General features: G+C 43.2%; 1 protein-coding gene and 1 gene segment (V, D, J or C); both read right to left on the bottom strand.

Annotated features, from left to right (window-relative positions):
* Positions 1–1,975: 1,975 nt before the first annotated feature.
* Positions 1,976–8,455, bottom strand: LOC136967401 (uncharacterized). The gene is made up of 6 exons (XM_067261163.1): positions 8,263–8,455; positions 3,515–3,877; positions 2,637–2,985; positions 2,427–2,551; positions 2,288–2,340; positions 1,976–2,095 (listed from the first exon to the last, which is right to left on the bottom strand). Exons 1-6 carry the CDS (start codon positions 8,453–8,455, stop codon positions 1,976–1,978), a joined length of 1,203 nt encoding a protein of 400 aa, XP_067117264.1.
* A 2,554-nt stretch (positions 8,456–11,009) lies between these two features.
* Positions 11,010–12,652, bottom strand: LOC136967402 (T-cell receptor alpha chain V region RL-5-like). The segment is given in 5 exon segments: positions 11,010–11,129; positions 11,322–11,374; positions 11,514–11,642; positions 11,731–12,075; positions 12,616–12,652. Coding segments are annotated over 5 exon segments (684 nt in total).
* Positions 12,653–16,502: the final 3,850 nt, after the last annotated feature.

Consider the following 16,502-nt stretch of genomic DNA (forward strand, 5'->3'; position numbering starts at 1 on the left):
TTCGATTCCCGGTCATGCGAACTGACGTTGTGTCCTTGGGCAAGGCACGTCACCCTACTTGCCTCGGGGGAATGTCCCTGTACTTACTGTAAGTCGCTCTGGATAAGAGCGTCTGCTAAATGACTAAATGTAAATGTAATTCCTTGACCGAGAATGAAGCAAAAGTGAAACAGCCTCACAAGTTAACATCACATCAACACAATCTCAATGTTACTCAGCTTTTCCAAAACAAAGGCAAGAGGTGAGGCACATTCTTAAGGAAGGTGCAATATTCACATTTATGTTTCCTAATTCTTTGACAAAGTGGCAATGTTTGTTATTTGCTGAACTTTTGACCTTTGACCTATGCAAGGTACTATTACACAGTTCTACAAAAGATTATCTTGGGTTGTAGAATTCAAAGAAAAAGTTCAGTATTTGATAAATGTGTTGAAGTTTTTGTAAGGATGGATGGTTACCTTGACACTGGACAGTGTCAAGGTAACAATCATAACAATATTATCGAATATTCCATATTAAATAATATAGAAGACTATAAACTAGGATTGCCTATTCTTAAATCTTGCAGACAATTATTTTTAAGTGAACTTTCAATGTGGAATGGAATTCCACTTCTGTATTTTAGCCTATGTACCCACTGTGAGAATCAATAACTATGTAAGGACAAGCGAGGGAAAAAAAATTAAGAGAGAGAAAAACGGAGCTGTTCAGATGCATGCCATCGCTTATGTCTTTCGATAGAGATATTATCGTACTACGGTGGCCGACATGTGCAAACGCGCTGCAAATTAAGAAAACACATGCAAATAGACAAAACACAAGCAAATTAAGAAAACATCTTCATGAATTTGACAACACATGCGCAGCATTCAGCAAACGCGCTGCAAATACACACAACACAACCAAATACATAAACGCGTTGCAAAAACGAAAGCACGCAAACCAAAAACGCTGCAAATACATAAACGCGTTGCAAAAACGAAAGCACGCAAACCAAAAACGCTGCATCCAGTTTTCACAACGGAAGTTGTCCAGGCCTCTAGGGAGAGCGCTAAATGGAACAGCTTGATTTTTTCGGCCCCACGGAGCGAGAGAGAGAGAGAACATATGAGAAGTTAATTTGGAAATGGATCCAAAATCGAAGTTGCTCTTTTGAAAAACTGTAAAAGAGCAAGGCCACGTGTAAAAATGAATACTAGGGAGTATGGTGGCTGAGCGGTGAGGGAATCGGGCTAGTAATCCGAAGGTTGCCAGTTCGATTCCCGGTCAAGCCAACTGACGTTGTGTCCTTGGGCAAGGCACTTCACCCTACTTGCCTCGGGGGAATGTCCCTGTACTTACTGTAAGTCGCTCTGGATAAGAGCGTCTGCTAAATGACTAAAATGTAAATGTAAAAGTGAATACTAACCTTTTTATGTCGCCTCTTTACTTCGATGTTGGTCCAAACTTCTCATATGCTCTCTCTCTTTCGCTACGTGGGGCCGAAAATCAAGCTGTTCCACTTAGCGCTCCCCCTAGAGGCCTTGTCAACTTCCGTTGTGAAAACTGGATGCAGTGTTTTTGGTTTGCGTGCTTTCGTTTTTACAACACGTTTATGTATTTGGTTGTGTTGTGTGTATTTGCAGCGCGTTTGCTGAATGCTGCGCATGTGTTGTCAAATTCATGAAGATGTTTTCTTAATTTGCTTGTGTTTTGTCTATTTGCATGTGTTTTCTTAATTTGCAGCGCGTTTGCACATGTCGGCCACCGTAATTATCTCCTCCAAATGACCTAATTAATTCATTGAAACTAAGCGAGCCAATTCACTCATGCAAGCTAGTTTTTAAATGTAAATGTCAAATAATCACACAGATCAGAATGGTGTTTGAGCAGAACGAGGCATAGAGTGCATCATACTATAATGCCACGAATGTGAGCGTTTGTGTGTGCATCTATGGCTCGATTAATTTATCAGAGCAGCTTTCCTCTCCCAGCTTTAATCTCTAACACCAGAGTACACTGTGTCTCTCTCCACGTTATCTCTCTCTCTTCTGGGTTTGGTTTTCTTCTTCTTCAGATTCAGAGCAGCGTAATGGAGGTTTTCTGCATCTTGGCCCTAGCAAAAGAAAAAGGGTTTTTGAGTTACTTGTCAGATAATGTACTGTACTCGTGTTACTTTTTAGCTGTTCTCATTTTCTATCTTGCTCATTGTCAAACACATAATTTGTAACCTTGGTAGTTGTATAGTTCAGGTAAACTTAAAGATATTTCATTGCATCACTGCAAAATTGCTGAAGAGGAAACATACCTCTCTGTATTCAGGAGAGATTGAACGTGTTGTCTGAGAGACTGATCTAGAAACTAAGGGTGCAGAGTGGTAAGATGTTAACATTATTTGTCCTGCGTTAGTAGGGTTTACTGGTTGCTTTTACATTAGCATCACCTACCTCTGCAGTGAGGACATTGTTTCCTGTTTATTTTAAACACAAAGCATGTTAACACGACGATCAGCATGAACAAGATTCCTAATGCTGCACCCAAGACGTACACAAGGAGAGGCAAATCTGGAATGCTCTCTGAAGAGACAAAAAATAATTTTACAAATACGTTTTTTATTCATTTCTGCTTGCATTTAAAAAAAAATGAAATATAATTACTGACCTTTAATGTTCAGCATGGTCCCATTTCCAAACAGTATCTTCCCACATGAGGCCACAGCACAGTAGTAAGTCCCAGCATCAGAGAGGCTGAGGTTCCTCTTGTGGAGGTTGTAGACACAGCTCTGTGTAGGAGACCCAGCCTCAGGGCCCTTCTCACACTGATCACTCTTACCTCCATGGGTGTAAAGGATTCCTGGATGGGATTCTCCAGAGCCATGTCTGAACCAATAGACACTGTGTTCTCCAGGACAGGTCTCAGTGTGTATTGTGCAGTTCAGAGTTACAGAGCCTCCTGGCTGGATGGACTCAGACACTGGCTGCTGGACAACTTCGTTGGTATTGGAACCTGGACCTTAAAACATTTTGTCACATTATCTTGTGCAGAATTTTGTGTATAATACTTTTCCAAAACAAAAATCACCGGAATTTACAACGAAAAAGATCACTGTCTCATATGTCTCTCCAAGTTAGTCACAGATTCTCCTGGTTTGTGTTACTAAGACACTCACGGCTACACAAGAATTCTACTGCAGATGCACCCTGACAAGAGGATCTATAAAAACTTGTATATTTAGAAACTAGAATGTTAATATTGCATGAATGCTAACCAAAATTACCTAGGATTCTAATCTGCTCAAAATATCTCATATTTAACCTAAAATGAAATGGAAATGGTTTGTGTGACTCACACACTGACTTTCATCAAAATAATTCTGTTTTATAATCTGTTGTAGATTCATAAACTAGAACGTTATGCTCAGTTTAATTACCTAGGATTCTAATCTGTTCTATTATTTGAAACTAGATAATGGATAATAATATCAGATAATAAACCTGAAATTGAATGGATTTGTTTTGTTAGTTTTGAACCATACCTTTTACATTAAGGAAGACACCATCAGCAAATTCCATCATTCCATAATTTTCCGATGATTCACAACAAAAGTACATAGCTGAATCTGAAGGTTGGACATCTGAGATGTTCAGGTGATTTTCACCACAGTGTACAGAGAAGCGAGGATTGTCCTTAAACTGATTGTGCAGTCTAGATTGTTGTCCAAACTTCAGGGTAGATACAAGCTGGGGTTTATCTCCTAGGGTTTGTCGGTACCAAGAAAGGTGGATTGACATAGTGACTTTGTAGAAGCAGTGCAGAGTCACCGTGTCTCCAACATCGACAGACTTTAGATGACTGTCCGGATGTATGGATGAAGACTGTGTCCCCTCTACCACATGAACTGCAACGATGAGAAAACATTGTGATAACCAAAAATCCATCATATTCTATACAAAGGATGTGTATAAATGACTATGTCCATTTGAACTTACCGCATTCCCAGAGAAGTAGAACTACCAAACCCAGTGTGACCATCTTTGAAGGTGTCATCTTTACATCTGTGTCTTGGGTCAATGGAAACGTTTATGTACGCATCAAACTCTTCAGAAGTGAGGTTGTGTTTGATTGGCTAAGATGTTCTAGCTTTGGGTGACACCCTATTTAGGCTGCATTGTCTTATTGCCTTGCATTACATCTACGTATATACTGAATGGCATTACACACTTATGGATAAACCATTGTGTTTTTGCTCATTAGTTCAGTAATGAGAACCATGCAAATTGTGCAGATGGACCTAATCAATTGACTGAAGAATTAGATACTCCAGTAAGACAATTTACTATTTTTTCGTACTGTTAACTTAAGGATAGCTGATATATTTTGATGTACTTTACAGAAGCCAAAATCCATCTGATTTGATTCAACAGTTTTCCATAGAAACATGGATTATGTCCGTGCCATTACTATTTACTGAGAGAGAGAAACAAAGAGCAGACATTGTCAATGTCCAGCATGGTTCCATATCCACACAGTCTGTCCTTACAGTGGACGAAGCAGAGACAACAGCCCAGTACTGTAGTCCCAGTGTCAGAGAGGGAAAGGTTTTGCAGATTAGATTCAAAATGGTAATTTCATACTTAAAGAGTGTTCATATGTCCCCAACATAGCGAGTGACTGAAGACCATTAAAGTGTTGCACCCAAGTACTGAATGTGAGAATACCAGACCAGTAGCATGCATCCTGCAGAAAACCACAATCGGAGTTAACGAGCAACGCAGAGTGAGACAGAAAAAGAGGGAGAGAATGAGAAGGTAAAAGGGTCGTATGTGAGAAGGCACTGTACTTACAGACCACCACAGAAAACAAAATAAAAGTGGAGAGCATCTGACCCTATGAACAGGTAGCACTAGATGAGAAATGTCTTTATTCATTTACAACATTAGTTTCTGTTCATTCTCTGCAGGTAAAGTCTGTATTGATACCCATGCACACACATCTTCACACTGATGCCAGCACAGCTAATGCACCTTTGTCAGGTGATCTATGTGACACTTTCCATCTTGAGGTGGAGCTGAACTACATGAAACACAGGGACTTCCTGTCTCCATAGAGATCATGTATAATGTGAGATACAGTATCTGGTCTCCATCATGCATCCACCAAGTCAACTTGGCTACAACTCTGAGCATGTTGTCCAACCCTGACCATGCCTGACAATGTATAAGATGAATCTTAAGACGTTAACATAATTTAGCCACCAAGGTCTGTTGTCTTGAACAAAACATGTGAAAGGTTTCTGTTGAAAGGAACAGAAACCTTTCACTTTTTGTGAAAGGAACAGAAACAAAGTAGGAGGGTCCTACAGTATGTGCAAGAGCCATACTGTCTAGATAACCTTATTACTTATGCAGCAGACTGCAATACTCAAGAGACAAGACACGTTTGAAAAAAATTTGTAGGACAGTTTAAGCACTTTTACTTATTTAGACTATAACTGTATTGTTCGGGTGTTCCGCTCCAGACTGAGAGATGACTTACACATCTTCATGTCATGGTCAATGACCTGAATGTCCTCTTTATGGAAAATAAAAGGTGCTTCTGTAAAAGGTGTTTTGTAAAAGGTGTTTGTGGGCCTGCTGCACCGACGGTTTGAAGGAAGTTTCCTGTGTACAGACAGGGGTGGCCTTAGCTAGGGGTCTGACTGTGAAACTGTTTTTCTGTAAGCACACCGCATAGTCACTGTGACGTCGATACAGGATACAGCTATAAATATCATAAAAAGACAACATCATGAACCTCCTCTTGGGGTAGACAGCTCTGTATAGGAGACCCAGCCTCCTTTACACGGAGAACTCCTACTTCCATGGGTTTAATGATTCCTTGACAGACTTCCCCTAAACCATATATGAACCATTAGACAGTATGTTCTTCTGCACATGTCTGTGTGTATTGAACAGTTCAGAGTAACACACTCCTGGCTGTACTGAAATAATAATTATTTTTAAAATGCTGTAATGGAAAAGGTTTAATACACTTAATTAGATTCTTAACTAACTTTTGGTTACTGATACACGATAATCTAAATACAAAGCTTCCATTCTGGTGGGGTGCGGTTCATAGAAAATGCAGCATATTTTCAAAAATTACGGTAATTTGTTTCAAAAAAACCAAGGCAATTCACCCATGCAAGCTAACCTTTAAATGTGAAGGTCAAATAATCACACAGATCAGAATGGTGTTTGAGCAGAATGAGGCACAGAGTGCATCATACTATAATGCCAGGAATGTGTGTGTGTTGTGTCTGTGGATCAATTATCTCACAAACCAGGCACTGTGTGAATTTGAAATTCAGCAGGTGTTTAGCTCGGGATCCAAGGGGTTGCAGTGAAGCGGAAGAAGTTGTTTGGATGTGAAAAATGCATATTACATTTGAGGTGTCATAAAAGGCTCAGCTTTTGGATAGGCAAGGCAGGCCAGTTCCCATTAGGAGATCCCTGAGGGCTGACAAACTTGTGTTTTAACATTATCAGCTAAGTTTATGAACTTCATTGATTTCAGTAACATTCTCAAAGTTGGGCGGGCCAAACGTTTTGCTGAATAACCTGGTCAGCTATCCACTCACAAAACGCCCAGAAATGGCAGAGAGACAACGTTCATTTCCATAAACCAAGTTGAATGAAGTTTAATTTCTGTACGATTGCTTAGTATAGCTAAATGAATACATTACTATGACCTTTCTTTCAGTTCTTCCAAGTTAGTTGAGTGCCACGTCATCTGCTCCATTTACCACGGCATGCACGGTCCTGCTTTCATTATCTGCTCCACTTCATTGATCCTCTTTTTCCTTCATTGCCTTTCAATTCAAGCTTTGAGAATGTTGCTAAAATCATGTAAGTTCATATAACTTTGCAAATGTTTAAACGGCAGTTTCTCAGACCCCAGGGGCCCTCATAATGGACTGTGGCCTACCTTGCCTATTCAAAAGCTGCATGTTTAACATCACTTCAAAGTTGCTTTCATGTATCTGTTGCTTCACGATTGTAGCCTGTGCACCAGGCTAGGACTGGGTTCCTTTAGTCTCTCTCTTTCTCTCTCTCCTCTGTGCGCTCTTTTCCAGTGCCAATGACGTCACTAATTGGGAGTGGAGTGGGCGTCTAGTGGGCCACTTAATTGCCATAGAGGTAGGCGTATATAAATAGACACCTGGGGTCCTTAAACCGGTATGGTGTCACTCTGCTGCTGGCACTGGTGTGATGTAAGCCATGATCTGGGTGCTGTCTTAAAGTACGAAGTGTGCGTGTGGAGGTGCAGACGCTGACCAAACCGTGGTGCACCAGTGTTTGCGTGACTTTCCGTAGACAAGCACCTGCTGGGTATTGTGGCTGCCAAACGCTACAAACGTAGCCCTCCTCGCAAATTGTGACATGGGCGGCAGACTTACATTTACATTTAGTCATTTTAGACTTGTTCAACTGCAGCCGGCATTGTTGGTTGCTGTTCTCTACACGCATGATTGTGGTGTTGCTCATAGCCTAACTAGTGTTTGGTTTCTTTTCTTTTCCTCCAGCCTGTTGATTGATATTGTAAGTGAGAGTGCATGTATTGTACATCACAGGCTGGAGTGTTTTTTTTTACTTTCGTCATTCCTTTGTCTTGTTCCCCCCCCCCCTCTCTTTTTCCTGTCGTGTAGCCAGCCTCGGTGGTGGTGTAGCCAGGGTAGCATATTGGACCCTTTTGGAAGACAACTTTCCTAGTCCCCCCTTCTTGCACTTGAAGAGTAGTTTAGTAGTGAATTCTAGTAGCAGAAGTGTGAATTCTAAAGCAGATCAAGTTTAACAGTGTGACATGAAGTTGCGGTGAAGTGTGAATTCTAAAGCAGATCAAGTTTATCAGTGTGACATGAAGTTGCAGTGTGTCTATAGACAGTGGTCACGTGTGATATTGGGACTCTAACCCTTCTATTGGTGTTTATATTGGCTTCTCTGGCTCCCCTACCATTAGCTTGGCGATCCCACCCCTCTGTATTGACTTGCTTTATTTGTTTTACCTGTTGACCAACCAAACCAACACCTCTATACTATGTACCAATAAAGACTGTATTTTTATTACATTACATTTACATTTAGTCATTTAGCAGATGCTCTTATCCAGAGCGACTTACAGTAAGTACAGGGACATTCCCCCCGAAGCAAGTAGGGTGAAGTGCCTTGCCCAATTACACAACATCATTTTGGCACGGTGGGGAATCGAACTGGCAACCTTCAGATTACTAGCACGCCTACCCACTCGCCGCTCCGCCCTCTCCTGCTACCGGGTGCTGAGCCGCGCCCAGTGGGTTCCCGCCCCCTGTCTCGCCTGCCTCTCTTGCCCCAGCTTTGGCTCCTGCCTCTGCCTTCACGCTGGCCATGCGCCTCCCCCCACTCGCTCCTGCCTCCTGGCCTTTCCCTGTGTCTCCCTCCCTCTGGGCCGCTATCCTCATGGGCGGCTCCGCTCTGGACCGCCCGCCCCTTCCGGCTGCTGCCCATCCCGTCGGTGCCCTGCCCGCTCCTGGCCTGCCTCTCCCGCTGCTGGGTGCCGGGCCGTGCCTGGCAGGTTCCTGCCTCTTGCCTAGCCCATGCCCCCTGTTCTCCTGCCCCGGCTACTGCCCTTGCCGGCCTTCCTGCCGTTGCGGCGTTCGTCGCCTCTCGGGGCGCTCCGACCTCGGCCCTGTTCCTGCCCCTGCTAGCTCCGGTCTGACCCTGCCCCCTCAGGGCTGCGCCCCTCTAACCTTGCCCTGTGCCTCCTTCCTGCAGGTGGCTCCGGGACCCCTCTGCCTCCGGGCCTCCTCCCCCCCCCCCCCCCCCCCCCCGTGTCTGCCTCCCTCCGGATGGCCATCCCCCAGGGTGATTACGTGGTCCTGGCGTCCTTCTCCTCCCGTCCCGGGTTGCTGCCCCCCGCACCAATGCCGTGCGCGGTGGCCCTGTCCTCCTTCCTTGTTCATCTCCACTGGCGCAAGGGCCCCCACACTGCATCAGGCTTGGCTCTGCTACCAGCCTCCACCAACCACATCAGGCTCGGCTCTGCTACCGGCCTCCACCACACTGGATTAGGCTTGGCTCTGCTACTAGCCTCAGGCTTGGCTCTGCTACTAGCCTCAGGCTTGACTCTGCTACCAGCCTCCACGAACCACAACAGGCTTGGCTCTGCTACCAGCCTCAGGCTTGACTCTGCTACCAGCCTCCACGAACCACAACAGGCTTGGTTCCGCTACCAGCCTCCTTCACACCGCATTAGGTTTGGCTCTGCTACCAGCCTCTACCACACCGCATCAGGCTTGGCTCTGCTACCAGCCTCTACACTGCATCAGGCTTGGCTCTGCTACCAGCCTCTACCACACCGCATCAGGCTTGGCTCTGCTACCAGCCTTTATGAACCGCAACAGGCTTGGCTCTGCTACCAGCCTTTATGAACCGCAACAGGCTTGGCTCTGCTACCAGCCTTTATGAACCACAACAGGCTTGGCTCTGCTACCAGCCTCCACACTGCATTAGGCTTGGCTCTGCTACCAGCCTCTACCTCACTGCATCGGGCTCGGCTCTGCTACCAGCCTCTACCACATTGCATCAGGCTTGGCTCTGCTACCAGCCTCTACCACACTGCATCATGTTCGGCTCTGCTACCAGCTTCCTCCACCATCAGGCTTGGCCTGCTACCAGCCTCCACCAACCGCCTACACCAACCACATCAGGCTCCTTTCTCTACCAGCCCCTCCTCGCTATTACACTAACTCCCCCTCCCGTCTCTCCATCCAGAAATTGCCTCTTGGCACAAGAGACGGACCACTTCCTATTTTCCTGTACCATCTTCCCATGATGGCACCCCTCCACAATCTTCACTCCACACCCAAGAGGCCATCCTCCAAGCTTCATTCCACGCACACATACACCTCTCCATCCGCACTTCCACTATCCTGTACCTTGGCAGCATCGGCTTCATCAACTTCTTCTGCAAGTTGCTCTCCCTCTGCACGGCTCCCCCTCACTGCCGACCTGCTAGCCGCCTGCATACACACCGCGCACTGGCTACTCCTCCCCTTCCACCGATTCCACCCAAGAGGCCATGCTCCTCCTGGCCTTCTTTGGCTCCCTGAGGTGCTTGAGTTCACGTCCACCTTCAACCCCTACGCTCACCCATGCGTCTCTGGCATCACGCTACATTCCCCAGACAAATTCATCTTCACCCTAAAAAGCAGCAAATCAGAACAGGCCAGCTGTTCCGATCTTCCTCTTCTGCCTTAACTCTCCCCTCAGCACCTATGAGTCCCTGGATAATCTGGCTCTATCCAAACCAAGAAGCCATGCCCTCCCCTCCAGCCCACCATTCCTCACGGAATCAGGACATGTCGCCTCCCGCTTATGGTTCCACCATCATCCTCGCCAAATCAGGTATTGACCCTTCACACTATTCCGCACATTCATTCAGGATCGGTACGGCCTCCTCTGCTTCCAGCCAGGGCGTTGCTGACCACACCATCCAGCTCCTGGGTCGCTGGTCCTCCCCAGGCATACCGCTCATACGTCAGGACCAACATCCCCGACCTTCACCACAGTCAGGCTTGCATCAGCCTCGCTGCAGCCCGTAGGTGAGTCTGTTCCTTTTGGGGATCTGCTTGAGCTGCTGCTCGGCCGTGACCCATTAGGACTCTCCGCCACACCCCGAGTCCATGCCCGGACACCAGGCCCGGCTCTGCTACCGGCCTCCTCCACCATCGGGCTTGGCTCTGCTACCAGCTCTGCTTCAATAAAAGCCATCTATTCAATCTATGGTGTGATTACTGAACTCGTGAATGCCCGGTTTGTGAGATAATTGAGCCACAGACACAAACACACAGATTCCTTACATTACAGTATGATGAACTTTAATACAAAGCTTTATTCATCAAAAAATATAGAACAAGAGTACATCACTCTTGATATTATTCTGATTAATGAGATTATTTGTATAGAAAGGGAAGCCAGCAATAAACATATCAGAGCAGCTTTCTTCTCCCAGCTCTAATCTCTAACACCAGAGTACACTGTGTCTCTCTCCACGTTATCTCTCTCTCTTCTGGGTTTGGTTTTCTTCTTCTTCAGATTCAGAGCAGCGTAATGGAGGTTTTCTGCATCTTCACCCTAGCAGTGGAAAAAGGTTGTTTGAGTTACTTGTCAGATAGTGTACTGTACTCGTGTTACTTTTTAGCTGTTCTCATTGTCTATCTTGCTCATTGTCAAACACAGAATTTTAACCCTGGTTAGTGGTCTAGTTTATGTAAACGTAAGGTTATTGCATTGCATCACTGCAACATTGCTGAAGAAAAAACATACCTCTCTGTATTCAGGAGAGATTGAACGTGTTGTCTGAGAGACTGATCCAGAAACTAAGGGTGGAGAGTGTTAAGAAGTTAACATTATTTGTCCTGTGTTAGTAGTTACTCAAATGCTTGAAACTCCAAAGAAAAGAAAAAAGGAAATTTCTGATATAGGTTCACAGGTTGCCTTTACATTAGCATCACCTACCTCTGCAGTGAGGACATGGTTTCCTGTTTATTTTAAACACAAAGCAGGTCAACACGACAATCAGCATGAACAAGATTCCTACTGCTGCACCCAAGAAGTACACAAGGAGAAGCAGATCTGGGATGCTCTCTGAAGAGACTAAAAGAGAATTTTACAAATTAGTTTTTTGTAATTTCTGCTTGCATTTAAAATTGCTTTCAAATTTCAAATTTCTGACCTTTAATATCCAGCATGGTTCCATTGCCAAACAGTATCTTCCCACATGAGGCCACAGCACAGTAGTAAGTCCCAGCATCAGAGAGGCTGAGGTTCCTCTTGTGGAGGTTGTAGACACAGCTCTGTGTAGGAGACCCAGCCTCAGGGCCCTTCTCACACTGATCACTCTTACCTCCATGGGTGTAAAGGATTCCTGGATGGGATTCTCCAGAGCCATGTCTGAACCAATAGACACTGTGTTCTCCAGGACAGGTCTCAGTGTGTATTGTGCAGTTCAGAGTTACAGAGCCTCCTGGCTGGATGGACTCAGACACTGGCTGCTGGACAACTTCATTGGTATTGGAACCTGGACCTTAAAACATTTTGTCACATTATCTTGTGCAGAATTTTGTGTATAATACTTTTCCAAAACAAAAATCACCGGAATTTACAACGAAAAAGATCACTGTCTCATATGTCTCTCCAAGTTAGACACAGATTCTCCTGGTTTGTGTTACTAAGACACTCACGGCTACACAAGAATTCTACTGCAGATGCACCCTGACAAGAGGATCTATAAAAACTTGTATATTTAGAAACTAGAATGTTAATATTGCATGAATGCTAACCAAAATTACCTAGGATTCTAATCTGCTCAAAATATCTCATATTTAACCTAAAATGAAATGGAAATGTTTCGCTCCTGGTTTGTGTGACTCACACACTGACTTTCATCAAAATAATTCTGTTTTATAATCTGTTGTAGATTCATAAACTAGAACGTTATGCTCATCTTAATTACCTAGGATTCTAATCTGTTCTATTATTTGAAACTAGATAATGGATAATAATATCAGATAATAAACCTGAAATTGAATGGATGTGTTTTGTTCGTTTTGAACCATACCTTTTACATTAAGGAAGACACCATCAGCAAATTCCATCATTCCATCATTTTCCGATGATTCACAACAAAAGTACATAGCTGAATCTGAAGGTTGGACATCTGAGATCCTCAGGTGATTTTCACCACAGTGTACAGAAAAGCGAGGATTGTCCTTAAACTGATTGTGCAGTCTAGATTGTTGTCCAGACTTCAGGGTAGATAAAAGCTGGGGTTTATCTCCTAGGGTTTGTCGGTACCAAGAAAGGTGGATTGAAATAGCGACTTTGTAGGAGCAGTGCAGAGTCACCGTGTCTCCAACATCGACAGACTTAAGATGACTGTCCGGACGTATGGATGAAGACTGTGTCCCCTCTACCACATGAACTGCAACGAGGAGAAAACATTGGGATAACCAAATATCCATCATATTCTATACAAAGGATGTGTATAAATGAATATGTCCATTTGAACTTACCGCATTCCCAGAGAAGTAGAACTACCAAACCCAGCGTGACCATCTTTGAAGGTCTCATCTTTACATCTTGTCTTGACTTAATGGAAACGTTTATGTACGCATCAAACTCTTCAGAAGTGAGGTTGTGTTTGATTGGCTAAGATGACTGTTCTAGCTTTGGGTGACACCCTATTCAGGCTGCATTGTCTTATTGCCTTGCATTACATGTACGTATATACTGAATGGCATTACACACTTATGGATAAACCATTGTGTTTTTGCTCATTGGTTCAGTAAAGAGAACCACGCAAATTGTGCAGATGGACCTAATCAATTGACTGAAGAATTAGATACTCTCTAGTAAGACAATTAAATATTTTTTTTTTGTACTGTTAACTTAAGGATAGCTGATATATTTTGATGTACTTTACAGAAGCCAAAATCCATCTGATTTGATTCAACAGTTTTCCATAGAAACATGGATAATGTCCGTGCCATTACTATTTACTGAGAGAAAGAGAGAAACAGAGAGCAGACATTGTCAATGTCCAGCATGGTTCCATATCCACACAGTCTGTCCTTACAGTGGACGAAGCAGAGACAACAGCCCAGTACTGTAGTCCCAGTGTCAGAGAGGGTAAGGTGTTTCCAGATTAGATTCTAAATGCTAATTTCATACTTAAAGAGTGTTCATATGTCCCCAACATAGCGAGTGACTTAAGACCATTAAAGTGTTGCACCCAAGTACTGAATGTGAGAATACCAGACCAGTAGCATGCATCCTGCAGAAAACCACAATCGGAGTTAACGAGCAACGCAGAGTGAGACAGAAAGAGAGGGAGAGAATGAGAAGGTAAAAGGGTTGTATGTGAGAAGGCACTTTACTTAAAGACCATCACAGAAAACAAAATAAAAGTGGAGAGCATCTGACCCTATGAACAGGTAGCACTAGATGAGAAATGTCTTTATTCATTTACAACATTAGGATCTGCTCATTCTCTGCAGGTAAACTCTGTATTGATACACAGGCACACCTATCTTCACACTGATGCCAGCACAGCTAATGCACCTTTGTCAGGTGACACTTTCCATCTCGAGGTGGAGCTGAACAACATGAAACACAGGGACTTCCTGTCTCCATAGAGATCATGTATAATGTGAGATACAGTATCTGGTCTCTATCATGCATCCACCAAGTCAACTTGGCTACAACTCTGAGCATGTTGTCCAACCCTGACCAAGATTGACAATGTATAAGATGAATCCTAACACATTAACATAATTTAGCCACCAAGGTTGTTGTCTTGGACAAAACATGCTGGATGAAGAAAAATTAGCATTAGTGACATAGATCAGAAACCTATGGATAAATAAAAAAGGAGCTTTGCTGTGACGCGACAGATAGAGAGTGAAACAGGGTCAGATAAAAAGACAGAGTGAAAGGAACAGAAACAAAGTAGGAGGGTTCTACAGTATGTGCAAGAGGCCATACTGTCTAGAAACCTTATTACTTATGCAGCAGACTGCAATACTCAAGAGACAAGACACGTTTGAAAACATTTTGTAGGAGAGTTTAACAATAGGTTTTTAAGCACTTTTACTTATGTAGACTATAACTGTATTGTTCGGGTGTTCCACTCCTGACTGAGAGATGAGTTACACATCTTCATGTCATGGTCAATGTCTGACTTGGTATGTCAGTGTTTCGTATCTTACTACAGTATGTGCCACTAAGCTCTAGACCAAAAATAAACTGAATTTGAACACGTCATGTCTGTCCTCTTCATGGAAAATGTAAAAGGTGTTTTCTTGGTGGCTTGTGTGTTTGTGGGCCTGCTGCACCAACGGTTTGAAGGACGTTTCCTGTCTACAGACAGGGGTGGCCTTAGCTAGGGGTCTGACTGTGAAACTGTTGTCTTTTTCTGTAAGCACACCGCAAAGTCACTCTGAGGTTGATACAGGATAAATATCATAAAAAGACAACATCATGAACCTCCTCTTGGGTAGACATTACATTTAAATTACATTTATGCATTTAGCAGACGCTTTTATCCAAAGCGACTTCCAAGAGAGAGTTTTACAAAAGTGCATAGGTCACTGATCATAACAACGAGATAGTCCCAAACATTGCGGGTAAAGACATTGACTTGTTGCGTCTTTGCTCCGCAGCTTCACGCGTTGTAAACCAACCAATCAGCGCGCAGCTCATCTATATATTCATGAGCATACCATAAAAGGGAGAAAAACTTTCGTTTTTTCCCAGGGCTATTTCACAGGGTGCATTAGGGCGCATACAACAGCACCCAGGCCATTTTCAGCCCAACCAAAGTTACATACCCTTTCGGAGACCTTAAGGAACAGTGTGAAATAGCCTATGAAATCAGTAAATGACCCCTTTAAAAATAAAATATAAATAAAAAGGGGGGGGGGATGATGCTGGAGTTATCTCAATAACCGTCTTTACATTACTTGGATGAGAAAAGTTTGACCCTCACTAAAGCTGTTTATCTTTGGTGTAAGATTTTCAGCAAATACTTTTGTTGAAGTAGGCCTCTATATTTTTGTAACACTCAAAAAAAAATCTATATATTTAATACAAATTCGACCTGATATATTGAGGTGGAGGCCATTTTTACTCTTGTAGAGCAGCTCAGACAAGTTTAGTGCATCAAGAGCTGTCGGTCAACTATTAGCACTTGGTTTCCATCAGTGGAAAAATCTTGTACTGCAAGTGTAGATAGCTACAGATCTGAACCTCAATGACTTCCTTTGAGGTGTGGAGCCGTCATTTTTCTGTCTATTGAAAATCTACGGCCCCTTAAATAACTCATACTTCTTAGATGTCTATGTATTTATAATAACATGCCTGTTTGTGGAATGATTTCCCCACAAACTGACAGGCAGCAGGATAACAGTGAGCAACAATATATATCAGCTTCAGGCTGTAAAAAGTCTGTAGAGTTTATATTGTGTGACAAGTTGTTACTGTGCTACTGCTATGACTATTTTGTCAATTTCACAGTATGTTTTTTTTCTAGAGTCAATTAACCTTTGTGACACAGGAGTGTTATTAGTTATAACATTAAGCAATTAAACATTTTTAGTATTTGTATTTACTACGTTTGTGGACAGGTTAAGGGGAGTAATGGCTATGTTACACTGTAGTAATATATTTTAGCTCTCACCTTACATCTCTTTCATGGCCCTCACTTTGAAAAACACACAGCTTTTTCTTACATTAGTCTACAGCTTTATTTAAAATAGGAAAAAACATCCAGTACAGATAAGCCAGCTGAGGTTCTATGGAACCAATCCCCCAAAAATCTACAAAAATGCTTTTTGGGGAAAGATTCTCAGACATAAAATGTTATACACACTGCAAATCAATTAAGATAATAATTACATAAGTAAGACATACATGACAAAGTACAGCTCAGAGAGATGGATATCACCC

The sequence above is a fragment of the Osmerus mordax genome, chromosome 23 (genome assembly GCF_038355195.1).
Source record: "Osmerus mordax isolate fOsmMor3 chromosome 23, fOsmMor3.pri, whole genome shotgun sequence".
NCBI classification, from domain to species: Eukaryota; Metazoa; Chordata; class Actinopteri; order Osmeriformes; family Osmeridae; genus Osmerus; species Osmerus mordax.